At 37.0% G+C, this 23,759-nt stretch overlaps 1 protein-coding gene across 1 annotated transcript in view; it reads left to right on the forward strand.

Annotated features, from left to right (window-relative positions):
• UBR5 (ubiquitin protein ligase E3 component n-recognin 5) overlaps positions 1 to 23,759 on the forward strand; it is a 138,693-nt gene that overhangs the window by 76,676 nt on the left and 38,258 nt on the right. Inside the window, exons 14-25 of the mRNA XM_052651971.1 lie at positions 4,221 to 4,405; positions 6,576 to 6,685; positions 7,820 to 7,932; positions 9,239 to 9,382; positions 9,477 to 9,588; positions 9,757 to 9,911; positions 10,165 to 10,362; positions 14,583 to 14,793; positions 15,783 to 15,909; positions 19,835 to 19,986; positions 20,414 to 20,509; positions 20,882 to 21,005. Of these exons, the coding sequence (XP_052507931.1) occupies positions 4,221 to 4,405; positions 6,576 to 6,685; positions 7,820 to 7,932; positions 9,239 to 9,382; positions 9,477 to 9,588; positions 9,757 to 9,911; positions 10,165 to 10,362; positions 14,583 to 14,793; positions 15,783 to 15,909; positions 19,835 to 19,986; positions 20,414 to 20,509; positions 20,882 to 21,005 (1,727 nt within the window). The remainder of the gene's footprint in view (positions 1 to 4,220; positions 4,406 to 6,575; positions 6,686 to 7,819; positions 7,933 to 9,238; positions 9,383 to 9,476; positions 9,589 to 9,756; positions 9,912 to 10,164; positions 10,363 to 14,582; positions 14,794 to 15,782; positions 15,910 to 19,834; positions 19,987 to 20,413; positions 20,510 to 20,881; positions 21,006 to 23,759) is intronic.

Genomic DNA, 23,759 nt, shown 5'->3' on the forward strand with positions numbered 1-23,759 from the left:
CTTAACTGTATAGCCAGAAACTGCTTACCGGAAACATTCCTTCAGTTGGATGGTGGTGGTAGGACCCAGGCTTCATTGTGTTTAACAAACACCAGATGATTCTTAACAACCAAGCAGTTTGAAAGATTTTGTTCTCTGGTCATACTGTCAGCATGAGACAGGAGGCTTCATCAAATCCCTGTGCTTCTGCTAGTTTCTGATGTTTTGATTCTGAGATGGTTTTGAAGCAGGAATCAGAGTTCTTGTTCGCGAAGCCAAAGAATGAAATCCATGAACACACAAATGCTCACAGTAGAAAGTGAATAGGATTTATTAGAGAGGAGGAAAGTACAAAGCTCTCGGCATAGACACTGAGAGGAAGGGGGTAAAGAGTCCCCCCAAAATGTGGGGATTGCCTCAGCTTTTGACTCGGACAGCCCCTTGGACTGCAAGGAGATCCAACCAGTCCATTCTGAAGGAGATCAGCCGTGGGATTTCTTTGGAGGGAATGATGCTGAAGCTGAAACTCCAGTACTTTGGCCACCTCATCCGAAGAGTTGACTCATTGGAAAAGACTCTGATGCTGGGAGGGATTGAGGGCAGGAGGAAAAGGGGACAACTGAGGATGAGATGGCTGGATGGCATCACTGACTCGATGGATGTGAGTCTGAGTGAACTCCGGGAATTAGTGATGGACAGGGAGGCCTGGTGTGCTGCGATTCATGGGTCGCAGAGTTGGACACGATTGAGTGACTGAACTGAACCAAACTATATCTTTACCAGTATTAATCTGTACATTTTTGGTTGGTTCCTGTCCTTAAAATCCGTTATTTTTAATCAATCAATTTAAAGGTCCAGGCTTCTCTTGATCCTCGGGTTAAGTCACCACCCTTCTTTATGCCCACTGGCCATTTTATAATGGACCAAATGTATGGGTTTAAGATTAATGATCACTAGTTGTTTTTCCCTCAGCATATGAAACAGAAGTTAATTACTGCTGTTCCCTGGATCTGAGTGTTGATAATTTATCAGTCCAAGAACATAGTGCTAATTGCTAAATCTCTTCAGTTGTGTCTGATTCTTTGCGATGCTATGGTAGCCTACCAGACTCCTCTCTACATGGGATCCTCCAGGCAAGAATTCTGGAATGGGTTGCCGTTCCCTCTTCCAGGAAATCTTCCTGACCCCGGGATCCATTGCGCCTCTGTTATGTCTCCTGCATTGCAGCCAGGTTCTTTACCACTAATACTACCTGGGAACCCAGACCAAGGATACATTCCAGGAATTGGGTACAGCTTTAGACTAATGGAGGGAGATGTTTATTGAAAACAAGGTCTCAGAGTCCTACACTGCCTAACAATTTCTACCTCAGTTTTAGGCTCATATATATCTGATGGAAGGTGATGTTTCTAGTATCCCAGTGGTTCTCAAAGTGTGATCCAAGGACTCCTGCTGCCTTCTCAGCCCTTTCAGGGGATCTGTAGAGTCCTCCTTTTTCCAGTTACCTATCTTTGTTAAGGCTGAGTTGTCTTTATATACTTTAGCTAAAGTAACATATCATGGCAAATTGAATGCAAAAAGCATACCTGGGATTCCAGCTGTCTTACATTAAATTAGACATTGAGATCGACAAAAATGTAAACAGTGCCACTTTTCTTGGCTAGTATTTTTAAAAATGTAGTTTTTTTTTTTTATAAATTATGCATGTTAACATGGGGTTTATTAATTTTAAGTATATACTTAAAGTTTATCAGTTTTAATTACTAACATGTTAAATACCAACTATAACCCATATAAACAAAACATTTTGGGGTCCTTGGTAATATTTAATGGGGTAAAATAGTCTTGAGACCGAAAAAGTTTAAGAACTACTGTTATACTTCTGATTCATTAGATTTTTATAGGAATTTATCTTCAGGATAAAAGTTGATGTTTATATTATTATAGCAAGTGCTGCAATGATTGTTTAAGGACTTTAAATCTTTTTTGTTGCATGACATGGCACTAATTCCCTCATCTAACATTTTTTTTCAATTCAGCTTTTTCACTATAAGATGGTATCATTTACATTACCTGTTTCTTACAAAGTAATTACTAGTTTAGCTGTTAGTTTTGTCTAAAACTCAGTTTAATACTGTATTTGTTATTTTTGTTTGGGGCTTCATTTTCTTTTTTTGTCCTATTCGTGTTTGTCTTGTTCCGGCTCCTTTGTAACCTTCCAGCTAGGAAGTTTTTAGTGATGACCCATTATTTTGTTTATTTGTTTGTTTAGTCTTTATTAATGTCAGTTGCTTCAGACAGATCTCTCACTTATAGTAGCTACCCTTTACTTATTCAGTTCACATACTGATCTCTTACGTTTCCAGAATTCCTTATTTATTCAACTCATGTATTAGCCAGATATCCTAGCAGATGCCTTAGTAGCATGTAGGATGACATTACTGCAGACAGGGAGGAAAGAAAAAATCCTTTAAATGTGCACGGAGGAAAGCTTTAAGCAAAATAGCTTGGCACTGAATTGCTGGAAAAGAGCATATTCCAATACTTTAGTGCAGAACTAAGGTTCTGTTTTAAAGTATAGGAAGCAGGAGGATTAAGGCAGCCATGGCCACAGAATGGGGAAAGCATTCATATGTTTGCATCAGAAAGAATTGTTGATCAACTTCTCTGGTGGCTCAGACGGTAAAGCATCAGCCTGCAATGCGGGAGATCTGGGTTCAGTCCCTGGGTTGGGAAGATCCCCTGGAGAAGGAAATGGCAATCCACTCCAGTACTCTTGCCTGGAAAATCCCATGGACGGAGGAGCCTGATAGGCTACTGTGCAAAGGGTCGCAAAGAGTCGGACACGACTGAGCGGCTTCACTTCTAAGAGTTTGCAGCAGCAAACTGCATTCACAGATTTTAACTGTTGAGAGTAATATATTCAGCACATGTTCCTTGCATGTCCATTATGTACTGGATATATACCTCCTTGTCTTTAAGGTGCATTTATTTTTATTCTAAGATATTAATAACTTATTCTCTAATATAGTTTGCCATATTTCTTTTATAATTATAGCCTTATTGATCCTTTTTCAGGATTTAAGCTTTCACTGGCATTTTTTGAAAATTTATGGATGAAACCTCTCTTTTAAGTCAAGCTAAGCATACCCTTTCAAGAAGTTGTCTCTTAACTATTCATTCTGTGCCACAGAATTGTATTTAACGACAGAGTTTTTACTCTTTGTCAGTATTTCCAGTTCCTATACTCCTGTGTGCTACCTTCTTCTGTATGACTTATATTTAATTATAACTTCCACCCCCAAAATCTTTATATATGCCATTGTCAAGTATATAAGGTAATCATTAGTTATTGAATGACTGAACAGAATGTCAGTAAGTTTTGGGTTACTTTAGAAATGAAAAGAGATTTTCAGAAATAATGTTCATATCACAGTAGTAGCTTTTGTTGGTGCATTTGGCAGGGCCATGTTACAAGTTATTGGTTTTAGAGTATGACCTGGGGGTGCTCTAAGAATAAGAATTTATAGGTTTTTCACTTTTGAACTCAGTTAACTTCTAACACTAATGACCTGGGGGTGCTCTAAGAATAAGAATTTATAGGTTTTTCACTTTTGAACTCAGTTAACTTCTAACATTAATGTCTACATATTCTGTTTTTTTAATGTAAGAGAAAACTTACATTATCTAGTTAAAATTCTAGCTTATAGAAAACAGTCTTCTGAGGGAAACAAATACCTGTAGAGATGAAGTTTATGATGGAGCCTATATATAGCATCATGAATTAAGGGAGAAAATAATTTCAAATTATAAGAAACAACAAAAAAATTGTTTTTTTTACATTTTACTTTTAATAACCTTTGTAGTTTCTTCTGTGCTGTTTCTTTTCTATGTCCTTGTAGCAGAATGGTCAGGATATTTGCTACATGAAATATCAGTTCAATTCAGTCACTCAGTCGTGTCTGATTCTTTGTGACCCCATGGACTGCAGCACGCCAGGCTTCCCTGACCATGACCCCTCCCGGAGCTTGCTCAAACTCACGTCCATCGAGTCGGTGATGCCATCCAGCCATTTCATCCTTTCTTCCTGCCTTCACTGTTTCTCAGTATCAGGGTATTTTAGTTTGTTTTTAGCAAGTGTGCTAAAATTATTCCTGCTCTTTGATTTTGGGAACACATAACTCTTCTAGTTTGTTTAAAAATTATGTCATTCTGATGGTGATTTTTCTTTTGTTCGCTAGGTATGCTTAAGAAATAATCCTCTCTATCATGCTGGAGCAGTTGCATTTTCAATTAGTGCTGGGATTCCTAAAGTTGGTGTCTTAATGGAGTCGGTTTGGAATATGAATGATAGTTGTAGATTTCAACTTAGATCTCCTGAGAGCTTGAAAAGCATGGACAAAGCTAGCAAAACTACTGAAGCTAAGTAAGTACTGTGTCTTAACTAATCTTGATTTTTCTAGTTTGCTCTGTACATGAAGGAGGATAATCAAGGGAGACTTAAGAGTGGTGTACGGTGACTTATAAAAGTGTTAACATGTGGGGTCTTGTTAAGATCCACATGAGTTTTGACAGGAACTGGTAAAATTTATTATTTGCAGTTTCGTTAATATTTGTATATTACAGTTATTCTTAATGTTTAATGGCCAGAAGGGCCAATGTAGAGTTCTCTCTTAATGTCTTTGTTTGATCATTAGAGTGTATCCTTTGAAGGTGGTATATAGCAGTGGTATATTAGGCAGACTTTTTCCTACTCTCTTCTTGTGTAATCATCTTAATTTCTACCTAACATCTTGCCTGCATCTTGATCACTGGAAGGGTTTTATAGGTTAATGTACTGGAGAGGGAAATTTTATAAAGGATTTTTGTGAATTTTAGGGTGGGGGATAATGCGAACAGAAATATCACTGAATTATATAAAACCTACATTCTGGAGCTAACTTACTATTTGGGAGCCATGTACAGATCTTAATACCTGTACTTTCTAGAAGCATCTACTCATCTTTAAAAATACTGTGTATTATAATTTGGCTGTTTGGTACTTGAGCTTTAATAAAGTTTCAAAATAGCTTTTTTCTTAATTTTATAAAAATACATGAACATTATAGAAATACAGAAAATAATATCACATTGCAGAAATAACATTTTAAATCTTTTGATGTACTCTTGTTCTAAATGTATACAAGCAGTTGAAAAGCTGATTGCGACTGTACTACACATACAGGGTTTTATATTTCTATAACTTTTTAGTTCAAGTGAATATAATGATTGTACAAGGATTACTGCTAATTTTAAAAATATTCTTTTGTAATTCATGCCAAATTAAGATATTTTGCTTTGTTTTGTGCTTTAGACTCTGTCTTGTGTTTAAAATAGATGTATAAACTTTCCCTCTGCTTATATTGATTTTTTTAAAAAAATCTTAAAAGTAGCATTTATGAAACTTTGTAAAGGGTATTTGAAATCTTTTTGATATGCATAAAATGAGATTAAAAGAAGTTGTTGTGTTTATATTTTGTGATTTATTAAGATTTTCAAAATCTTCCTTGAAATTTGCCATCTATATTAATATACTTAGTAAAAGAGCTAAGGTGAAATTAAATGTTAAGACGATAATCATTTTCATGTCAATAGACTCTTCTAGTCATGGAAATGTGTTGACTTTAGGTGTGCTAGTGACGAGTCAGTACTGGCTGGCTCCCACCATCACGAGGTTTGCAGAGCAGCCATGAGTATTCATGTATGCGTGCATGGCACACATTGCTAAGATGCTTGTGGACATAACGCTGTTTTTCCCTGGACTGTTTTCTTTTTAACTCAGGTGAAATTCCTGACAGGAATAATAGCTGATGAGAGGATTAATATGATGGCCCTGATTATAATATATACCAGAATGACTTGTATATGACAAATTTCTGAGTAATACATGGCTTTTCTGTGTAAAAATTGACTTCTGCCATTTAGTGAATGAAAATGTTTTATTTTTTATCATCTGTAGTTGCTGTAGTTATCTTCTTAAGTATAGCATTAATGAAATAACTGAGGAAGAGGGATAGTTTATTAATACTATAGTTTTCCATTTCAGTTACAGCAGGTGGTTATTCTTGAACTGTCTGGTGTTTAACAAACCACTGCAAGTAGAGTTTTTCTTTCGAAATCTAGGAAATTAATGATCTGGAGGACCTTTTATTTATTTGCCTTTATCATCTTTTCAGTTAAACTGCTGTATGCAAGTCAGGGTTCAGTAAAGTGTGAAACTTGTTTGCTCAAGAGGCTTATGATAAAGCTATGTAGACAAATTGAGTGTAGCTTCTGTTGTTATTCCTAGATAAGGCTTATCTGAATCATTGTTCCAAACTGTTGATAGCTTCACATAGTGCATTTCTTTCCTGCTTTAAAACATTATTTAAAATTTGAGATGTGTACTGTGTATTTTTTTTAGTACCTTGCATATTAGAGAATAATACAGTTTGTACGAGTTTTTACTATTTCATTCTCTTTTGAGAATAAACTTGAGTCTTACTATATAAGCCATTTGATAAGTTCCTAATGTTTTATTTTCCTAATTGTAAAGAGAATGTTGTTTCTAACTGCAGGCCTGAAAGTAAGCAGGAACCAGTGAAAACAGAAATGGGTCCCCCACCATCTCCAGCATCTACATGCAGTGACGCGTCTTCCATTGCCAGCAGTGCATCAATGCCATACAGTAAGTTTTATGTGTAGTATACATTGGTCAAAATTGGGTGCCAGGCACACAGCTGTGTAGCTGTGTTCAGTTTGTGTTTCTGATTGGAGACAGCTCAGACTATTTTTAGTATAAATCTTTTAGTTTAAATTGTGCTCCTGCTAGTTTGATTTTTTTAAATATGCATATTTACTTGTTTATTTACTGAACTACAAGGTTTATGGGGCTTGCAGGATCTTAGTTCACTGACCAGGAATCAAACCTGTGCCCTCTGCAGTGGAAGCTCAGAGTCCTAACCACTGGATGACTAGGGAAGTCCAGTGGTCTTATTTAAATGTATTAGCAATAGTTATAGTGTCGACTATTCTTATTTTTGAGAGTTATAATTTTCCGCAGTATATAAAATGCACTGCAGTAATAGAAGGAAATAACGGCCACTCTCTAGAATACCTGCCTATCTTTGTTGAGACTGTTATTGTAAATTGGTTATGGCCTGGTCACAACTTTTGCTCAGAATTTGTAGAATTGGCAAACTGAGGTTTGCTACGGCACCTTGGATATATAGAAGTTTTTTTTTTTTTAAGCTTTCCAAAATGTATCTTTTTAGTTGTGGTTGCTTCATACTTGAAATTGAAAGTTAATAGTCATTTTAATAGTCTTGTGTTAATTTTAAGGAAGCCCAGCATACCTTCCTTTTTTAAACCTTGGTCCCATAGCCCTAATTTTGAGGGTCCAAAACAAGTTTTAAGTTTTTAAATTTTTTGCAGTTGTTTGCTATGTGTTCGGAGAAGGCAATGGCACTCCACTCCAGTACTCTTGCCTGGAGAATCCCAGGGATGGAGGAGCCTGGTGGGCTGCCGTCTATGGGATTGCACAGAGTCGGACACGACTAAAGAGACTTAGGAGCAGCAGCAGCAACTATGTGTTAATATCGTTAAGCATTAATGGATTTTTTTTTTTTTTTTAACCATGAGTTCATCTAAGTGAAAGTTAGTCATGAAGCCTCAATTCAGAAGGCAATAGTTTGTGAAATACATTCAGATATCTCAAATATGTATCCCTTTACAAATGATCTTTTTTCATATATTTAGATAAAATCTATAAAGTCTCTTTCACATTTTCTTTTTGGTACTTACCATTTTGTTGTTGTCTAAGAACGACGACGGTCCACCCCCGCCCCCAAAGAAGAGGAAAAGGTGAACGAAGAGCAGTGGTCTCTTCGGGAAGTCGTTTTTGTGGAAGATGTTAAGAATGTTCCTGTGGGCAAGGTTTGTTCAGAATGTCTAAGAATTAATTACTAAGTGAACTCTAGTGGTATCGATTATCAAGGAATTTATGGTTGGTGAGTGCTCATCAGCCCTTTCCTCCAGGCTGCCTTGTCTGTCACCTCTGATCTCTTTGGCCCCATCCTCCCACCTGATGCACCTGTCTCCTTTGTCCCTGACAGAGGAACTGATGATGATGCTGCCGGTCCTTGAGCATTAATGGTGATAGGCTGCTTTTAAAAAAATGTTATTTTGAAATAATTTTAGATTTACAGAAAAATTGAATATAGATAACATTTTTTGGTACAGTCTGTTCTTTGGGACTGATAATATAGCGTTTTCATGGAGTTGATCTTTCATAACATTTATCAGTCTTACTGCTATCTTTAAGCTTCCACTTTCTCTTCTGTTCTTCCTAGAGAGGGTCTTGCTGTCTGAGAAGCCAAGTGGGTAGAGTTCATCAGCTGGAATGTTATTAACTTCACCTCTGTCTTCACACATTCTTAATACAAAATGGGATGATAGCTATAGAGTATCTGCAGTGTAAATCTTTTCCTGATGGCTTTTTACTTTCTTTAATGGGATGGTCTTTCCTTTATACTTAAAGGACCGATAACTTATGTCCTGCCATTTACAGAGGCCTTTCTCATATACTATTCCATTTGATTTTTTTAATAGAACTCTAGTTTATGGGCACCTTTTTTTTCCTAAGAAGAGCCCACTGGCTTAAAAGAAGTAAGTAACAAAAGTGGGACTCAGGTATTCTGATTTCAAGTGCTGTGCTCAGCTTTTTGTGCATTGCTCACTCTTATGTTGTCCATTATGGTAGGTACTGGCCAGGTATATGTAGCAAATTAAACTTACTGAAATTAGTAACATTTAAAACGTCAGTCTCTGGTCACATCAGCTCCCTGTGCTCAGTAGCCACTTCTGGCTAATGGCTGTCATGTTGGACAGCACAGATATAGAGTGTCAGACCATCATCATAGAAGTTCTTTCGCACAGTGGAGTTCTAAACTAATAATGAGGGAGGGTAGGAGGAATTTGTGGATTGTGCTTGATTGCTAAACATCCACACACTAATCACTGGCTGTGTGGGTCAGTTTTCCTACGGAAAATATGTCTTGGATATAGACATCAACAATAAATTTGGTGAGTGTGTTCAGATTAATTTTATAACTTGATGATCATTGAAGAAATATACTCATAAGGGATTTAATGCCTTCAGTGTTAAATTTACTCAATATAACTTGCATATTGGTTTCATATGAGCTAGTGTTAATATTTATCATATCTCCCTGCATTCTAGGTGCTAAAAGTGGACGGAGCCTATGTTGCTGTAAAGTTTCCAGGAACATCCAGCAATACCACCTGTCAGAGCAGCTCAGGTTCAGATGCTGACCCTTCTTCTCTCCTGCAGGATTGTAGGTTACTTAGAATTGATGAACTGCAGGTAAGTATGGAGGAGTCACCCACTCACCAGTTGAATGTGGGGACCTTGAGCATATTACAGATTTGAGAGCAAAATTCATTTTTGTGTCACACAGGTTGTCAAAACTGGTGGAACACCAAAAGTTCCTGACTGCTTCCAAAGAACTCCTAAGAAACTTTGTATACCTGAGAAGACGGAAATACTAGCAGTGAATGTGGATTCCAAAGGTAAAGATTTTGTAACTTTTCCAACTGGCGTACTCTATAAAGTGTAACAGTATGGAATGAAATGTGTCTGCATTTGAAATGTGACTAGGGGTATATAATTTGGTGGGTACTTGCCATTTACTAAAGATGTATAACAATTTATTTTTAAACATCTGTGTATTTCTGAAGGTGTGCATGCTGTTTTGAAGACTGGAAATTGGGTACGGTACTGTATCTTTGATCTTGCCACAGGAAAAGCCGAACAGGAGAATAATTTCCCTACAAGCAGCATTGCTTTCCTTGGTCAGAATGAGAGGAATGTAGCTATTTTCACTGCTGGACAGGTATAGAGGCTTATTTTTGTTTTTGAAAATGTATTGAAGCTGAGTTTGGTTCTAGTTTGCTTGTTATTAAATTAGAAGAATTAGAAGAACTAGAAGAATTTAGAATATTCAGCACATTTTTAATATTAAGTTTCTGTTTGGTCACTGTTACAAGCATATGTAAAATGTAATTTGAAAATAAATACACCTCTTGTAAAAGTCAGACATGTATTTGATTGGGAGCCAAACTTTATTATTTTCCCCTCTGTTACAGGAGTCTCCTATTATTCTTCGAGATGGAAATGGTACTATCTACCCAATGGCCAAAGATTGCATGGGAGGAATAAGGGATCCCGATTGGCTTGATCTTCCACCTATTAGTAGTCTTGGAATGGGTGTACATTCTTTAATAAATCTTCCTGCCAATTCAACAATCAAAAAGAAAGCTGCTATTATCATCATGGCTGTAGAGGTAATCTGGGTTTTTAAACTAATTGGCCTTTCAATTGAGAAGACTCTGCTGGAGTCTAGGGAAACAGTTTTCAATAGATTATTCATTGCCCCTTCCCTATAGGAGCTAAGAGTGTATTAGGATAAGAGAGAGGAGTATGCCGTTGGTCACAGTGTGATACACGTGTTGGGTAAGGCATGGACAAAGGTGTAGAAGCACAAAAGGGAGGGGTTAAATTAGACTGTGACTGGAGAGGCTTCTCTGAGGAAGTGTTGCCCGGACATAGTTTGAAATAGTCGGATAGGTGTTTCCTAGACACAGGATAAAGGTAGGAGGTGTTATTCCAGGCATGAAGAGCAGCCTTTGTGAATCTCAGTAATATGTTGGGAGAACTTATACATTCTTTTGATTCTTTAAAACTAGAAGAAAGGGTTCATATGGATCTATGAGTGGCAACTGATAAGGCAGGGAAAGGGATTGAGGTGCCTTGTGTATTAATCTACGGGACCTGAACATTCCCCTGAAAGCTAGGAGGAGAGGGTTTTAAGCTGCTGTATTTTTTTGTTTTTGTATTTAAAGAAAATGAGCAGTGGATGGAGACAGAAGTTTAGAGACCAGATAAAAAAGCTAATGTAATTATTCATGTTAGAAACAAAGTAAGCTTGAAGTCTTGGAAATGAGGAGGGGATGGACTTAAGAGATCTTAAGGAAGTAGAAGCTTTAAAGCTCGATGACAGGATGGCAGCAGTAAAGGGAAGGAAGGGGTTATTACAGCTTCGATTTAGGTGTGGTTGATGGGGAGATGAGAAATAGGAAAAACAAATGGGATAAGGCAAGATGAGTTTAGTTTTGAACACACTGTGGTTGAGATGTTTTTATTTGTTAGATGTGGAAGCAACACTGCTCTAAGTTATTGGAGCAATTTGAGCAGAGATTGACCTGATTTGCCTAACATTTTCAGAATACCACTGCTGACATGCTGAGAATACATGGAGGATAGGTTGGAAGTAAGGAGGCCAGTTAGGTTGAAGGTGCTGTTGGCTTGGCCCAGGAAGTAGAATGATGAGTGACTAGACTCTATATATACTAGAAATGTTTTAAGGGATTTACCAACAGGATTTACTTATGGCTAAATACAGGGTGTCATATAGAGGAAGTAAGAGGGAGAACGGTTTTGAAGAATGATGTTGCCATTTATCAAGATGAGGACACTAAGGATGAGTGAAGCAGGTTCAGGAGGGTAACATCCAGTTTGTTTAAGTTTCTTTTGTTTTTGGCAGCACTGGGTCTCTGTTGTGGCACACAAGCTGTCTCAAGCTGTGAAGCTCGGGCTTAGTTGCCCCACAGCATGTGGGATCTGAGTTTCCCAGTCAGGATGGAATGTGCAGATTCTTATCCACTAGACCACCACGGAAGTCTCTAAGTTTTGTATTAGATTATCTAAGAGGAGTTAGTGAAGAGAGAGTTGGGTGTGAAAGTTGGAAGACGAATTAAACGGCATGAGATTACTAAAGTCTTGGAGAAGGAAAAACCTAAGGACTTAGCCATTGGAATAGTCTCAGCATTTAAATGCCAAGAGATAAAGAGGAACCTGTATAAAGGCACTGAGAAGGAGTTGGAGGAAAACTAGAATGAGTGTTGTCTTGGAAGCTAAGCCAAGAGCATATGTCAAGCAGGATGTGTTGTTCAAGTGTATCATGTGATGCTGTAGGCCAGTGAGCCTTCACATCATTTAAAAATTCTTGATTTGTTGCCAGCATTCCAAGTCACAGGATTTATATTTAAAATCCAGATTTTCAGTTGCTCTTAAAAAATTAGAAGACCTGGTAACATTGGGCCATCACAGAATATTAATCTGCTCCTTTTAGGGGGCTATGCATGGTCTCTCCAGTTCATTGCAGAGAATGTTTAAAATTTGTTGCTCTGCGTTCAGTGTTAGTCACCATTTATTACATGATTTATGTTACCTTTTTTTTTCAGCCAGCTTCCTCTATTCATTTTATACTATTTCAAGTGCTTCTGTAGGCCTAATAATTCCATGAACCCTGCACTTTGTCAGCGTCTCAATGGTAAAGATAAAACATGCCATCATCCTAGGGGTAGGGATGAAGTGTGTCATCATTTATCTTTGTACCTCATTTACCAGGACTTGATGCACAGTAGACATGCAAGAAATTTTTGCCAAACTCTATGCCTTGTTGGACTTCCCAGGTAACTCAGGTAAAGAACCCATGTGCCAGTGCAGGAAACACAGGAGACATGGTTTTATCCCTGAGTTGAGGAGGAAATGGCATCCACCCCAGTATTCTTGCCTGGAAAATCCCATGGACAGAGGAGCCTGGCAGGTTATAGCCCATGGGTTTGTAAAAGAGTCAGACACGACTGAGCATGCACACATGCTGCCTTTTGTTATAAGAATAACTGACAGCATATAGTGATGTAGAATAAACTGTCTCGCTCAGACAGCGTGAGTGTGGCATTGATACTATCAGCATAATGGCCCCTGTATAGTCTAGCAGGTTGGAGATGAGAGCTCCTGTAGAGTAGCTGCTTCCAACCAGACGACTGATTTGTTTGAAAACATTCGATATCATAGCCATGTGCGGCAAAATATCTTAATTTTAGTTATTTCAAAATATACTGTGCTTTTTATTCTTTGGAGAGATTTTGACATATTCTCTCAATGTATTGATTAATGCATATCTACCACTAGATTTTGACAAATTTAGTCCTATGTGGCCCACCTCATGCTCTTGAACTGGAGTTTGTAATTTATGGGGTCACTTCAGAGCCATAGTTAGTTCCGCAGTCCAAATGGCCCGTCTCACATGCGTCACATACTGAAAACAGTTTTTCTTGTAATTTGTAAAGAGGTGGCAAGTTCAGAAGCATCTCTCTTCTTTTTGTATTTCCATATATTCTTTTCCCACCTGCTTTCCTCCAGTTCCTAATTTTAGTTAAACAAATTTTCTTGTTTTCCTTAACTAATGCTTCGCATTCAGTCCAGTAAGTATCCTATAACTACAATTTACATTCTGAAAAAATACATTTCAACTCTTTGATATATTAATGCTGTGTCTTTGTTTAGGCTCCTAAGGTCAAAGTGACTTAACTGAAATTTGCTTTTCATAGTTCGGGAAGGTGGGAAGTTCAGAATCAAGGCGAGGTGGATTTGGGGTCTGATGTGTGTTCTTTCCTGGTTCATGGATGGCCGTGTGTCCTCACACAGTGCGAGAGGGGAGCTCTGGTATCTTCAGGCCCCTTTAAGGTCACTGATCACCTTCATGAAGGCTCCACTCATGACCTAATCACTGTCCAAAGGCACTGCCTCCAGATACCATCACCTTGAGGATTATTAGGCTTCAGCATGAATTGGGAGGGAGGAAATACTCAGTCCCTAGCGTGCTGTTTCTCGGGTAGAAAATGGTATGATCCATAAATAATTTATCCTTGCTACCTTGTCTTTGACAATGAAGTGTGTATTTAGCTGTCACCTTTGGGGAAGTGCACATGTTGTGATTTCTGGGGAGGTAAAGGTTTTCGTTTTTAGTGTGATGTAACCTTAGAGAGCACAGGAGGGTGAGAATAAGCTTGGAGTGAAATGTATACCCTGAGCTTAATTGGCTGACAGTAGGGTTCTAGTTTGCTAGTTGTATATGACGTAAATAAGAGTTCTGTAAACTACCATCTGTGGGACTTCCCAGGTGGCGCTAGTGGTAAAGAACTCACCTGCCAATGCAGGAGACTTAAGAGATACGAGTTCAGTCCCTGGGTTGGGAAGATGCCCTGGAAGAGAAAACGACAAGCCACTCCAGTAATTCTTGACTGGAGAAAACCATGGACAGAGGAGCCTGGCGCGCTACAGTCCATAGAGTCGCACAGAGTAGGACATGACTGAAGCAACAGCACACACACAAACTGCGATCTGTAGGTCCAGTCCAGCCCCTCCCATTCATCATTTGCACATTGTATATCTGACTGATTGCCTGCTGCAGTTACTGAGTTGAGTTAGTTGCAGAAGCTGAAAATGTGTATTGATCCTTTGCAGGTCACTCTTCCATTCCTGTCAGTTGTTGTCTCCGCTTAAGGGTATCTTTAAGTTCAGCTCCTTGTGCCAGGTCACCTTAAACTACTTTCTGCAGAGCTGCTTTTATTATTGTGTTGGCCATGTGAAATTTTTGACACGTGTATTGTGGTATGCAAATACATTGAAGTTTTTTTCCTAATTTGTCTGAGCACAGAAACAAACCTTGATGCAGCACATCCTGCGCTGTGACTATGAGGCCTGTCGACAATATCTTATGAATCTTGAGCAAGCGGTGGTTTTAGAGCAGAACCTACAGATGCTGCAGACATTCATCAGCCACAGATGTGATGGAAATCGAAATATTTTGCACGCTTGTGTATCCGTTTGCTTTCCAACCAGCAATAAGGAAACTAAAGAAGAAGAGGGTGAGATTAAGAACTATAACATGATCTTTAAAAGGAATTTTGGGCAATTTTGAAAATACAAAAATTACTGAAAGAAAAGAAAATCACTGTGAAGAATTGGTGTATGGCTTTGTATATGTATTTTCACTTGGCTTTGTAAAATCTTGGAGTTTCAGAAGGTAACATTCTCAAAAGGTAAAAATGCCTGTTCTCTTGATAGGATGAGTATATAACATGAGTAAGTAAATTTTTCATTAGTGTGTTTCTTTTGTCTTAAATTCTCTTCTCTTTGTTTAGTATAAAACTATATATATAGAATCCTTAAGAGCTTTACTGGTTTTATAATTGCAGGTAACTTTTATTACCATGGGACTTATTTAGCAAGTTAAGTCAAATTATATGGAGGCAACTTTTATCCCAGTTTTTAGAATGTAGAGGAGAAAATGAAATAGTGAGTTTTTAGATGTTTTTGGAAAAGAAAATAAGCCTTTCTTTTTGCGGTAAGGTTTTTAATTTGCTGATTAAAGGGGGAAACTGAAAACCTGACATGCAATTGTGTAATTCATAATGGTTTTCCTTATTTTGAATTCTACTGATGACATTCTGGTAGCTACATTTTTGAATAGTGGTTTGCGAGTTTCTGACTTCTTATTCATTATCATTAACTGACTAAAGGATTATAAGTAGTGTAGAAACTAAGACTGAGATACTGATATGTCAGTCTTTTCTTCCTTGGTAGTGAGAGCTACATTTCAGCCTACTTGTGAATAATACTTTTTATCTTTGGGGTTGAGAAATAAGGCAGAGTAAGGAAATAATTCATGTTAAAAGTCATAGTTCAACCTAGCTTAAGTGTTTATTCCTCCAAGGAGGCAAAATTAAGCTTTTATCTCTAGTATGTGAATTAGAACACTAAAACAGCAGGTAGCATTTGATGGCTTGTACATACTTAATCTCTTAGTTATTTTTTGAAGTTTAAATTGATTGTGATTTTCTCTCTTATGTTTCAGAAGCGGAGCGCTCTGAAAGAAACACATTTGCAGAAAGACTTTCTGCTGTTGAGGCCATTGCAAATGCAATATCAGTTGTTTCAAGTAATGGCCCAGGTAATCGGGCTGGATCATCAAGTAGCCGAAGGTAATGTGATTTTTACCAGGGAAGTTCAGTTGATGGAAATGTAATCCAAGTACAGAAAGAAACATATCTGTTATCTCTCATATGCATGAATTGGTGGGTCCTTTTGTTTTGTTTTGTTTTGTTTTTGTTCCTACCAATATCAGTCTGGGAAAAATATTTGACAGTATCTCATATTTAAGTATAGAATAGTAGGACCTAGGATCTTTAAAAAATTTGAGGTAATTTAGACAAGTAGTTTAAACTTGATTCTTTGAATGTGTTTTAAATTTTTCATCATTCTTTTTTCCTAGGAAGTTATTTTCTTTAGTTGGAGAACAAATAATAATTGAAAGAACCTCAATCTTTTATTTTCAGATTGTTTACGTAGCTCAGTCTCTCAGATGTACTAATGATCTGGGAAGAAAAGAAAAGCTGGTGTATATTATGAATGTTCGATATTTAAGATTTTCAGGCCTTCAGAGTTCTGGGATGGACAAAACTTACAACACATTAAACATTACTAGATGTTTGAATAGATGAAGACTATAAAGAATTCAGGATATAGATGTTTCTTATTTTTCCTGAAGAGAAAAAGCACATTTATATTAGACATGAGAGCCAGAATTCTTGGATGCTTCACAAATCATTAATGTGGAAGCACTGCTTACTGTGCTCATGTTGTAAAGTCAACTTAAAATGAAGACTCTCTTGGCCTATTTGCTGTTCTATATTCAACTCTCCCTTTAAAAAATGATTCTTCTAAAATTGGTTCCAACCTGAGAGCTTCCCAGGTTCAAAAACATTCTGAGGTGAGATTTATCAAAAACTATTTATGGATGACCAAATTATAATTTAAAACCATACAGAAACATTATATAGACTATGCAAAATGGAAATTATCACCAGCTTATTTATTCAGGACTTCACTAGGCAGACAAAGTGTTTGGTCTAAAATGGAAAGCAACTTAAATTCTTCATGAAGAAATTAGTGTTTGAATTATTTCAGGTATTTCATTTCCTCAGGGAAAATACAGGTTGAAATCAAGTTGGACTCTGATATGGTTGGTCCAATACCAGTGCTGCCATCTTTTTTTCATGTAAGGATTATTTTGAAGGCAAAGACTAAAAGGAGCTTCAAGAGTGGGTGATGTGTTGCTCACAGAAATAATTTGCAGAGTAAGCTCCTTTGAGGCATTTGCCGAAGATTTCACTGCAGTGCTCTTAACCAGTTCAAACTCAGGGCTGCCGGTTGAACAGATGAAAGCACAGGAGTCTTATTATCCACGCCGGGCAGTAGGAAGTCCACAGACTCTGCTTCATTGAAGTGAAACCCTCCTCTAGCCTACAATGGATTTTCTAGGCGATGCCCCTTGATGAGTATGCAGGCTGGGATTCATGAGCTGTAAGCTCAAAACCGATGCAGTTTCAATATTGAATGGAGTACTGTTAAATGCCTTCAGATGATGATTTGACTGAGAAGTTTTGTTATGTGACTGAATAGTGCCTGAGTTCAAAGGGCAGATTTAGTGGAAGGCTTGATTGATGCATCTGATTACAGGTGTATGTACTCTAGAGATTATTAATCTGGAAGACACATGACCTTCGCTTTTTTGTCACAGTGGTATGTTTGAACATGACTGGATTCTAAGGCTTCTGTAGCATGGATATAACGTGCTTACAAAGAGGAAATTACATCATCCTTGAATTCTTCCATATTGTCAGAAAATACGATGACTCCAGGCAAGCCTATACGAAGAAATGTCAAAACTCTGAATCTTAGCAGCCAAGGTGGTATCTCCTCAGTATTGTCCTCAGCCACTGAGGATACAGGTGAATCTTCATGAATTGTGTACAACATCTTGAAGAATAATTTTCTTTTTTTTTTTGTTTTTTGTTTTTTTTTTTTTGTTTTGAAAGAATCGGTAAGAGGAGCTGGGCATTGTATTTAAAAATGTTCCCAAGACCCAATGAAGAAAAGAGGTTAAGGACAATTTTTTTAAATGACAAGGAGTGACCCCTCATTTAATATTGAATTGACTACATCACAACAACAAAGTTGGGAGTTTGCAAGTTCAAGATGAGACTATGGTCTCAATTTATCTTCATACTTATTCTTAATCTGCTCTAAGCTAGAGATTGGAGAATAGCCCATATGTTTTGTTTGGCCTGTGCAATGTTAAAATTTTTTTTTTCTTTAACATTTGAATGCCTTTAGATGAGCATGCACACTTCTAGTTTGCCATGACCCCCTACTTCTTACACCTAACTGTCCTTTGCTCAATTTATTTTACTTTCCAGGCCCAGTAGGCATTGCGTTTGTGACCTTGGTGTAAGCCTTCTTCTTGATAAGCCCAAAACATGCATTTATTTTCAGGTGATTTGCACTGCTTCCCAATTATTGCTGACTCTTTCTCTCTCTCTGTGTTTTGAGTAAGACACATTAGGACACTAAATGTCTGTGTTGAGCTTAATTACGATTGTGTTGGAGCATCACAGTGTGAACAGCCACCCGGGCAGTGCTGTTTGGGTAGCACTGCCGTGCTCTGCGGGTCATGTCTTGGACAGGAAGTGACCTTGACTGAAATAAATCACTGTGCTCTGCTCCTGTCCATATTATAAAAGCTTCTAAATTGGGAGAGAGAAGACATGTTACCATAAAACAATTAACTGTAGGTATTTTTTAATAGTGCATACTGTAATGACTAACATATTTTTTAGACATTAAAATTTACTTTGCAGAATCTTCCATAAAAGTTACTCTAACAAAAGATATATTATCATACACAAGCCTTATAAAGTAGGTATGTTCCTGAAGGTAGCTTCTAAAAGAAATTTAGGTAAATGCTTTAAAAAATTTTTTTCTTTATGAAACTGAAAGTATATTGGTCTGGAGAAACACATTTACCCTTGGATTAAATTCAAGCATTAATACAAATTACTCTGAATTACTTATTTGCAGACATATAATGTGTACGTGGTAAGATGCTAGGTTTTTCACATCAGAAATGTCATGTCTTTGGGATTAAATCTGCCTGGGAGAAAGAAGTCCCTGATGTGTGGCCTGGCCCGTAAAACTGAATTCTTTTTATTCATTTAAAAGCTCTAAAATTGTGGCCGAGTGAAGGGATTTGCCTTATGCGCTCTCTCAATTGCTGCTAGGTCTTATTGTATTAATTTTGTAGCCTTTGTAAGCTTTTATTCAGAGGTACAGATTTTTGTACAGGTAATACACTAGTTCCCCTAATGAAGTCTTGTGTTTGTGATTATTTTTTAGTGATGTGCACAACTGTGCCATATTTTTTTCTGTATAGCAGGAAGAAAAATATATCCATGCCCAAACAGTATTCTAATAACATAATTTTATAAGCTCCAATTTCATTATTTAATTTCCTTGGGATGAAGATGTATTGTTAAAAAATTTTTTTTGTAAAAAAAATTAAATCTAAATTGGTCTTGTTTGAAAAACTACTTACTGTATGGATGTTAGTTCACTTGCTTTTGCACAGAAAAGGGATTTAGTGGGCTAACAATATTGGTTTTGTGCTAATACATATGTTTTGTTAATGTATATATTAAACTTAATTCTTACTGGTAATAAACAGGGGACAGAATTTTTTTTGTTTTAATGTTTAGGTGTTCGTTTATCCTAACTGTATAAAAGATTATTTCTAATTTTACTTCACTGCAACTTTTGTTCCCTGTGCTTAAGTTTGTGTGGGAGCTTAATACAGTGGTTTTAAGTGCTGAACTCCGTTCTGGGATCCCCCAGTTGAATTTCTATTCCTTGCTGACTTATTTCATGATTCCAGAATTGGCATTTGTGTCACTTTCCTGCCTGGAGTATTTGCTTGTAGAACAAACTTTGATCTCAGATGAGAAGTTCTGTGCACCTTACTGTTACATTTAGACATAGTAGTGAGCTCTGATTTTGTCCATGTTCTTCTAGTTTGAGATTACGGGAAATGATGAGACGTTCGTTGAGAGCAGCTGGTTTGGGTAGACATGAAGCTGGAGCTTCATCCAGTGACCACCAAGATCCAGTTTCACCCCCCATAGCTCCCCCTAGTTGGGTTCCTGACCCTCCTGCAATGGATCCTGGTAAGACCTATTATTTTGTTTAGTGTTAAACAAAAAGATAATGTCATGAGAGAAAAGAAACATTTCAGTGGGGTATTTAGAAATCTGAAATAGTTAAAAATTGGCATAAAGAGTATTATAACTAGTCTACGAAGATTTGGTTTAAGGTGTTTGTAAGTTAAAAATTAAAATTCTAGAAAGTCTCGTTAGATAGCCCTCTCCTACTGAAGTATATATTTCTATACTGATAAGCCAATTAGTATTATATCAAGTCAATAATTTGTCTAGTGGATTCATCCTCTTACAGTTTGGGAAAAAAGTTTCCACTGAAACCTCTGTCCGATTTGACCTTTGGCTTGCAGAGAAAAGCCTTAAGGCCAGTTAAATGAACATGGTAGGGATATGTTTCCTATAATGATGTACATCCTGCTGTTCTGTTTACTGAAAGATGGTGACATTGATTTTATCCTGGCCCCTGCTGTGGGATCTCTTACCACAGCAGCGACTGGCACCGGTCAAGGACCAAGCACCTCCACCATTCCAGGTGAGAATCTCTGTTATTCTATCTCGCTGTGTATTTGGAAGATAAAATACACACTTTGTATATATATATTTCTAGAGATCTACACTTTATCTCAAGGAGACTTTTCTTGGCTTGAAATATGTCTAATCCTCTGACTTACCTTCCATATGTCAGTGAAGTTATGATGTGTGTGTGCATGCATTTCATCAGTTGAGATTTGTAAAATGTGTTAGTGTGTTTAAATTTTCTGTCATGAAGTTATTAACTTGTTACTAATACCAGAATATTTTTCTGGTGGTATATTTTAAAGATCCTTGGTATATTATCCTAGAATAGTCTTTAACTCTTGTTTTGTATACTCTTTTTGTTACCAATGGATGTGCTTAATTACAGGTCCTTCCACAGAGCCAGCTGTAGTAGAATCCAAGGATCGAAAGGCCAATGCTCATTTTATATTAAAATTGTTGTGTGATAGTGTTGTTCTGCAGCCCTATCTTCGAGAACTGCTCTCTGCCAAGTAAGAAGTTTAATATACTTTTGAGATTAAGGTTTGGCTTCACTCCTTTTTCTGTTGTTAGGTCAGTCTTTTTGCAGTGTATGGAACAACAATTATCTTAATTGAATTTAAGATAATTTATCACGATCTAGCATTGTATTCTCTGTTACTAACCTCTCTTTAGTGAAAAAAATCTTCTGAATATAATATAGATAAACTAAGTGAATACGGGGTGTATCTTTTACGTTAGCTTGATCAGGGTATATATTTATTTGTTAAAAAGATCATGGTATAGTTACCTGTAAATGTTGAATCCATAAGTTAGTTATATCACTGTCACCTGGAGAACTTTAAAAATGATACAGATTCTTTCCCAAACTTTATACTAGAATTATGACTTTCTTGGTAAATATTCTGTTGTAAATGCTCATTAACCATTAATAGGTTACATCTCTACTTTTAGTATGCTTGTTTATCTTCCTTTACAGACTCATAATAATTATATAATAGTTATTAATCTGTGCCAAATTCTACTTGCATTAATTCTTTTATTCTAGATATAACTGTCTGGACTAGATAGTTTGCAGCAGTGGGCTTAGAGATAATTAACTTGCTCAGGATCCCAAAACCTAGTGAGTGGCATAGCTGGAATTCCAGACCTCGTCTGTGTCTTTACTACAGAACTGAAATTCCCAGTTATGAACCTTATGCCACTTTCCCTACTTAAGTTCAAGAAGATGTTTGGAGTTTTTTGTATTTTTGAGGGCAAGGGAGTTTTCCTGTTTAAGCCTTACTACTCTTAGGATGAAAATGACCACATTTATGAAATTTTGATTACTTTAATGAAGGCTTGCCCCATTAGTAAGATAAGTCTTTGGATTGTAAATATAGTTGTTACTACAGAAGCATCTTACTAATTTGTAGTTTGAGGCACAGATAAAAAAAATATATATATAGACACACATATATCTTTCTGCTTTTATTTCAGTTGTCATTTTTGTTGCATTTATGGTATTTTTAAGTATATTATCTTTTTATGATTTTCTCGTGGTGGTGTCTGAAAAGTTATTCTCTGTTCTTACTCCCTTTCTCTTTGTTATTAATCCATCTTGTATTTCTACAATTAATTCCTTTTTTGCTAGTCCTTTATTTTAGTACCCTCACAACGATTTACTTTTTCCTCTTTATCTAAGAAAATATATGTCTGGAAAACACCAGACTAATAAACTGATGTGTTAATAAGCTGATATTAAGAGAGGTGGTGTTCTTTTGCTTACATTTAGGTGAGAAGTATAGAGATTATCTAACTGGCCCTTTTTTGCTTTTTTTATACTGCAAATATAGGAGAATTTTCTAGAGTTGCTAACACAGTTTCCTGTGTGGTGTATTGTTTACCATGGAGATAACTCAGTTTTGTTTTTTTTTCTTAGTGCAGTAGAATTGACTTAAAATTATATTTGTTTCAAGTATACGACATACTGATTTGATATTTTTTTCACATTACAAAATGATCATAAGTTTAGTTACCATCTCCCACTACAGAAAGTTATTACAGTATAATTGATTATAGTTCCCTATGCTGTACATTCAGAGAAGGCAATGGCAGCCCACTCCAATACTCTTGCCTGGAAAATCCCATGGATGGAGGAGCCTGGTAGGCTGCAGTCCATGGGGTCGCTAAGAGTCGGACACAACTGAGGACTTCACTTTCACTTTTCAGTTTTCATGCATTGGAGAAGGAAATGGCAACCCACTCCAGTGTTCTTGCCTGGAGAACCCCAGGGACGGGGGAGCCTGGTGGGCTGCCGTCTATGTGGTTGCACAGAGTCGGACACGACTGAAGCGACTTAGCAGCAGCAGCATGCTGTACATTAGGTCCTCATGACTTATTTATTTTGTAACTGAAAGCTTGTACCTCAGTCTCCCTCACCTATTTCACTCATTCCTCTAACCCACTCCCCTGTGGCAGCCACCAGTTTGTTCTCTGTATTTGTGAGTCTGTTCTTTTTTTTTTTTTTTGTGAGTCTGTTCTGCACAAGGCTTCCCTTTTCTCCACATCCTCGCCAGCACTTCTTATTTGTTGTCTTTTTGGTAATAGCAATTCTGACAGGTATGCGGTAATGTCTTACTATGGTTTGGTTTTGATTTGCATTTCCCTGATGTCTAGTGATATTGAACATCATTTCATGGGTCTCTTGGCCATCTATTGTATATCTCCTTTGGAATGTCTGTTCAGGTCTCCTGCCTAGTTTTTAACCAGATTGGTTTTTTTTTTATGTTAAATCGTATAGTTTGGATATTAACCCCTTAATGGATATGCCATGTGCAGACATCTCCCATTCAGTAGGCAGCCTTTTCCTTTTATTGATGGTTTCCTTTGGTATTCAAAAGCTTTTTAGTGTGATGTAGTCTTATTTGTTTGATTGTGCTTTTGTTTCCTTTCCTGAAGAGACAGAGCCAAAAAAAAACTTAAGACCAAAAAGAGCATTTTTTTTTTTCTAGGAGTTTTATGAGTTCAGGTCATACATTTAAGTTTTTAATCCTTTTTGAGTTCATTGTATGTTGTGAGAAAGTAGCCCAGTTTGATTCTTTTGCTGTTAGCTGTACTATTTATGGAAAAGACTGTCTTTTGTTCTTTGTATATTCTTACCTCTTTGTTGTGGATTAATTGACCATGTAAGTGTGGGTTCATTTCTGGGTCCTCTATTCTGTTCCACTGACAGAATGTGTCTGTTTTGGGGCCAGTACCACACCATTTGATTACTGTAGCTTTGT

This window comes from Budorcas taxicolor, chromosome 14 (assembly GCF_023091745.1).
Source record: "Budorcas taxicolor isolate Tak-1 chromosome 14, Takin1.1, whole genome shotgun sequence".
NCBI lineage: Eukaryota > Metazoa > Chordata > Mammalia > Artiodactyla > Bovidae > Budorcas > Budorcas taxicolor.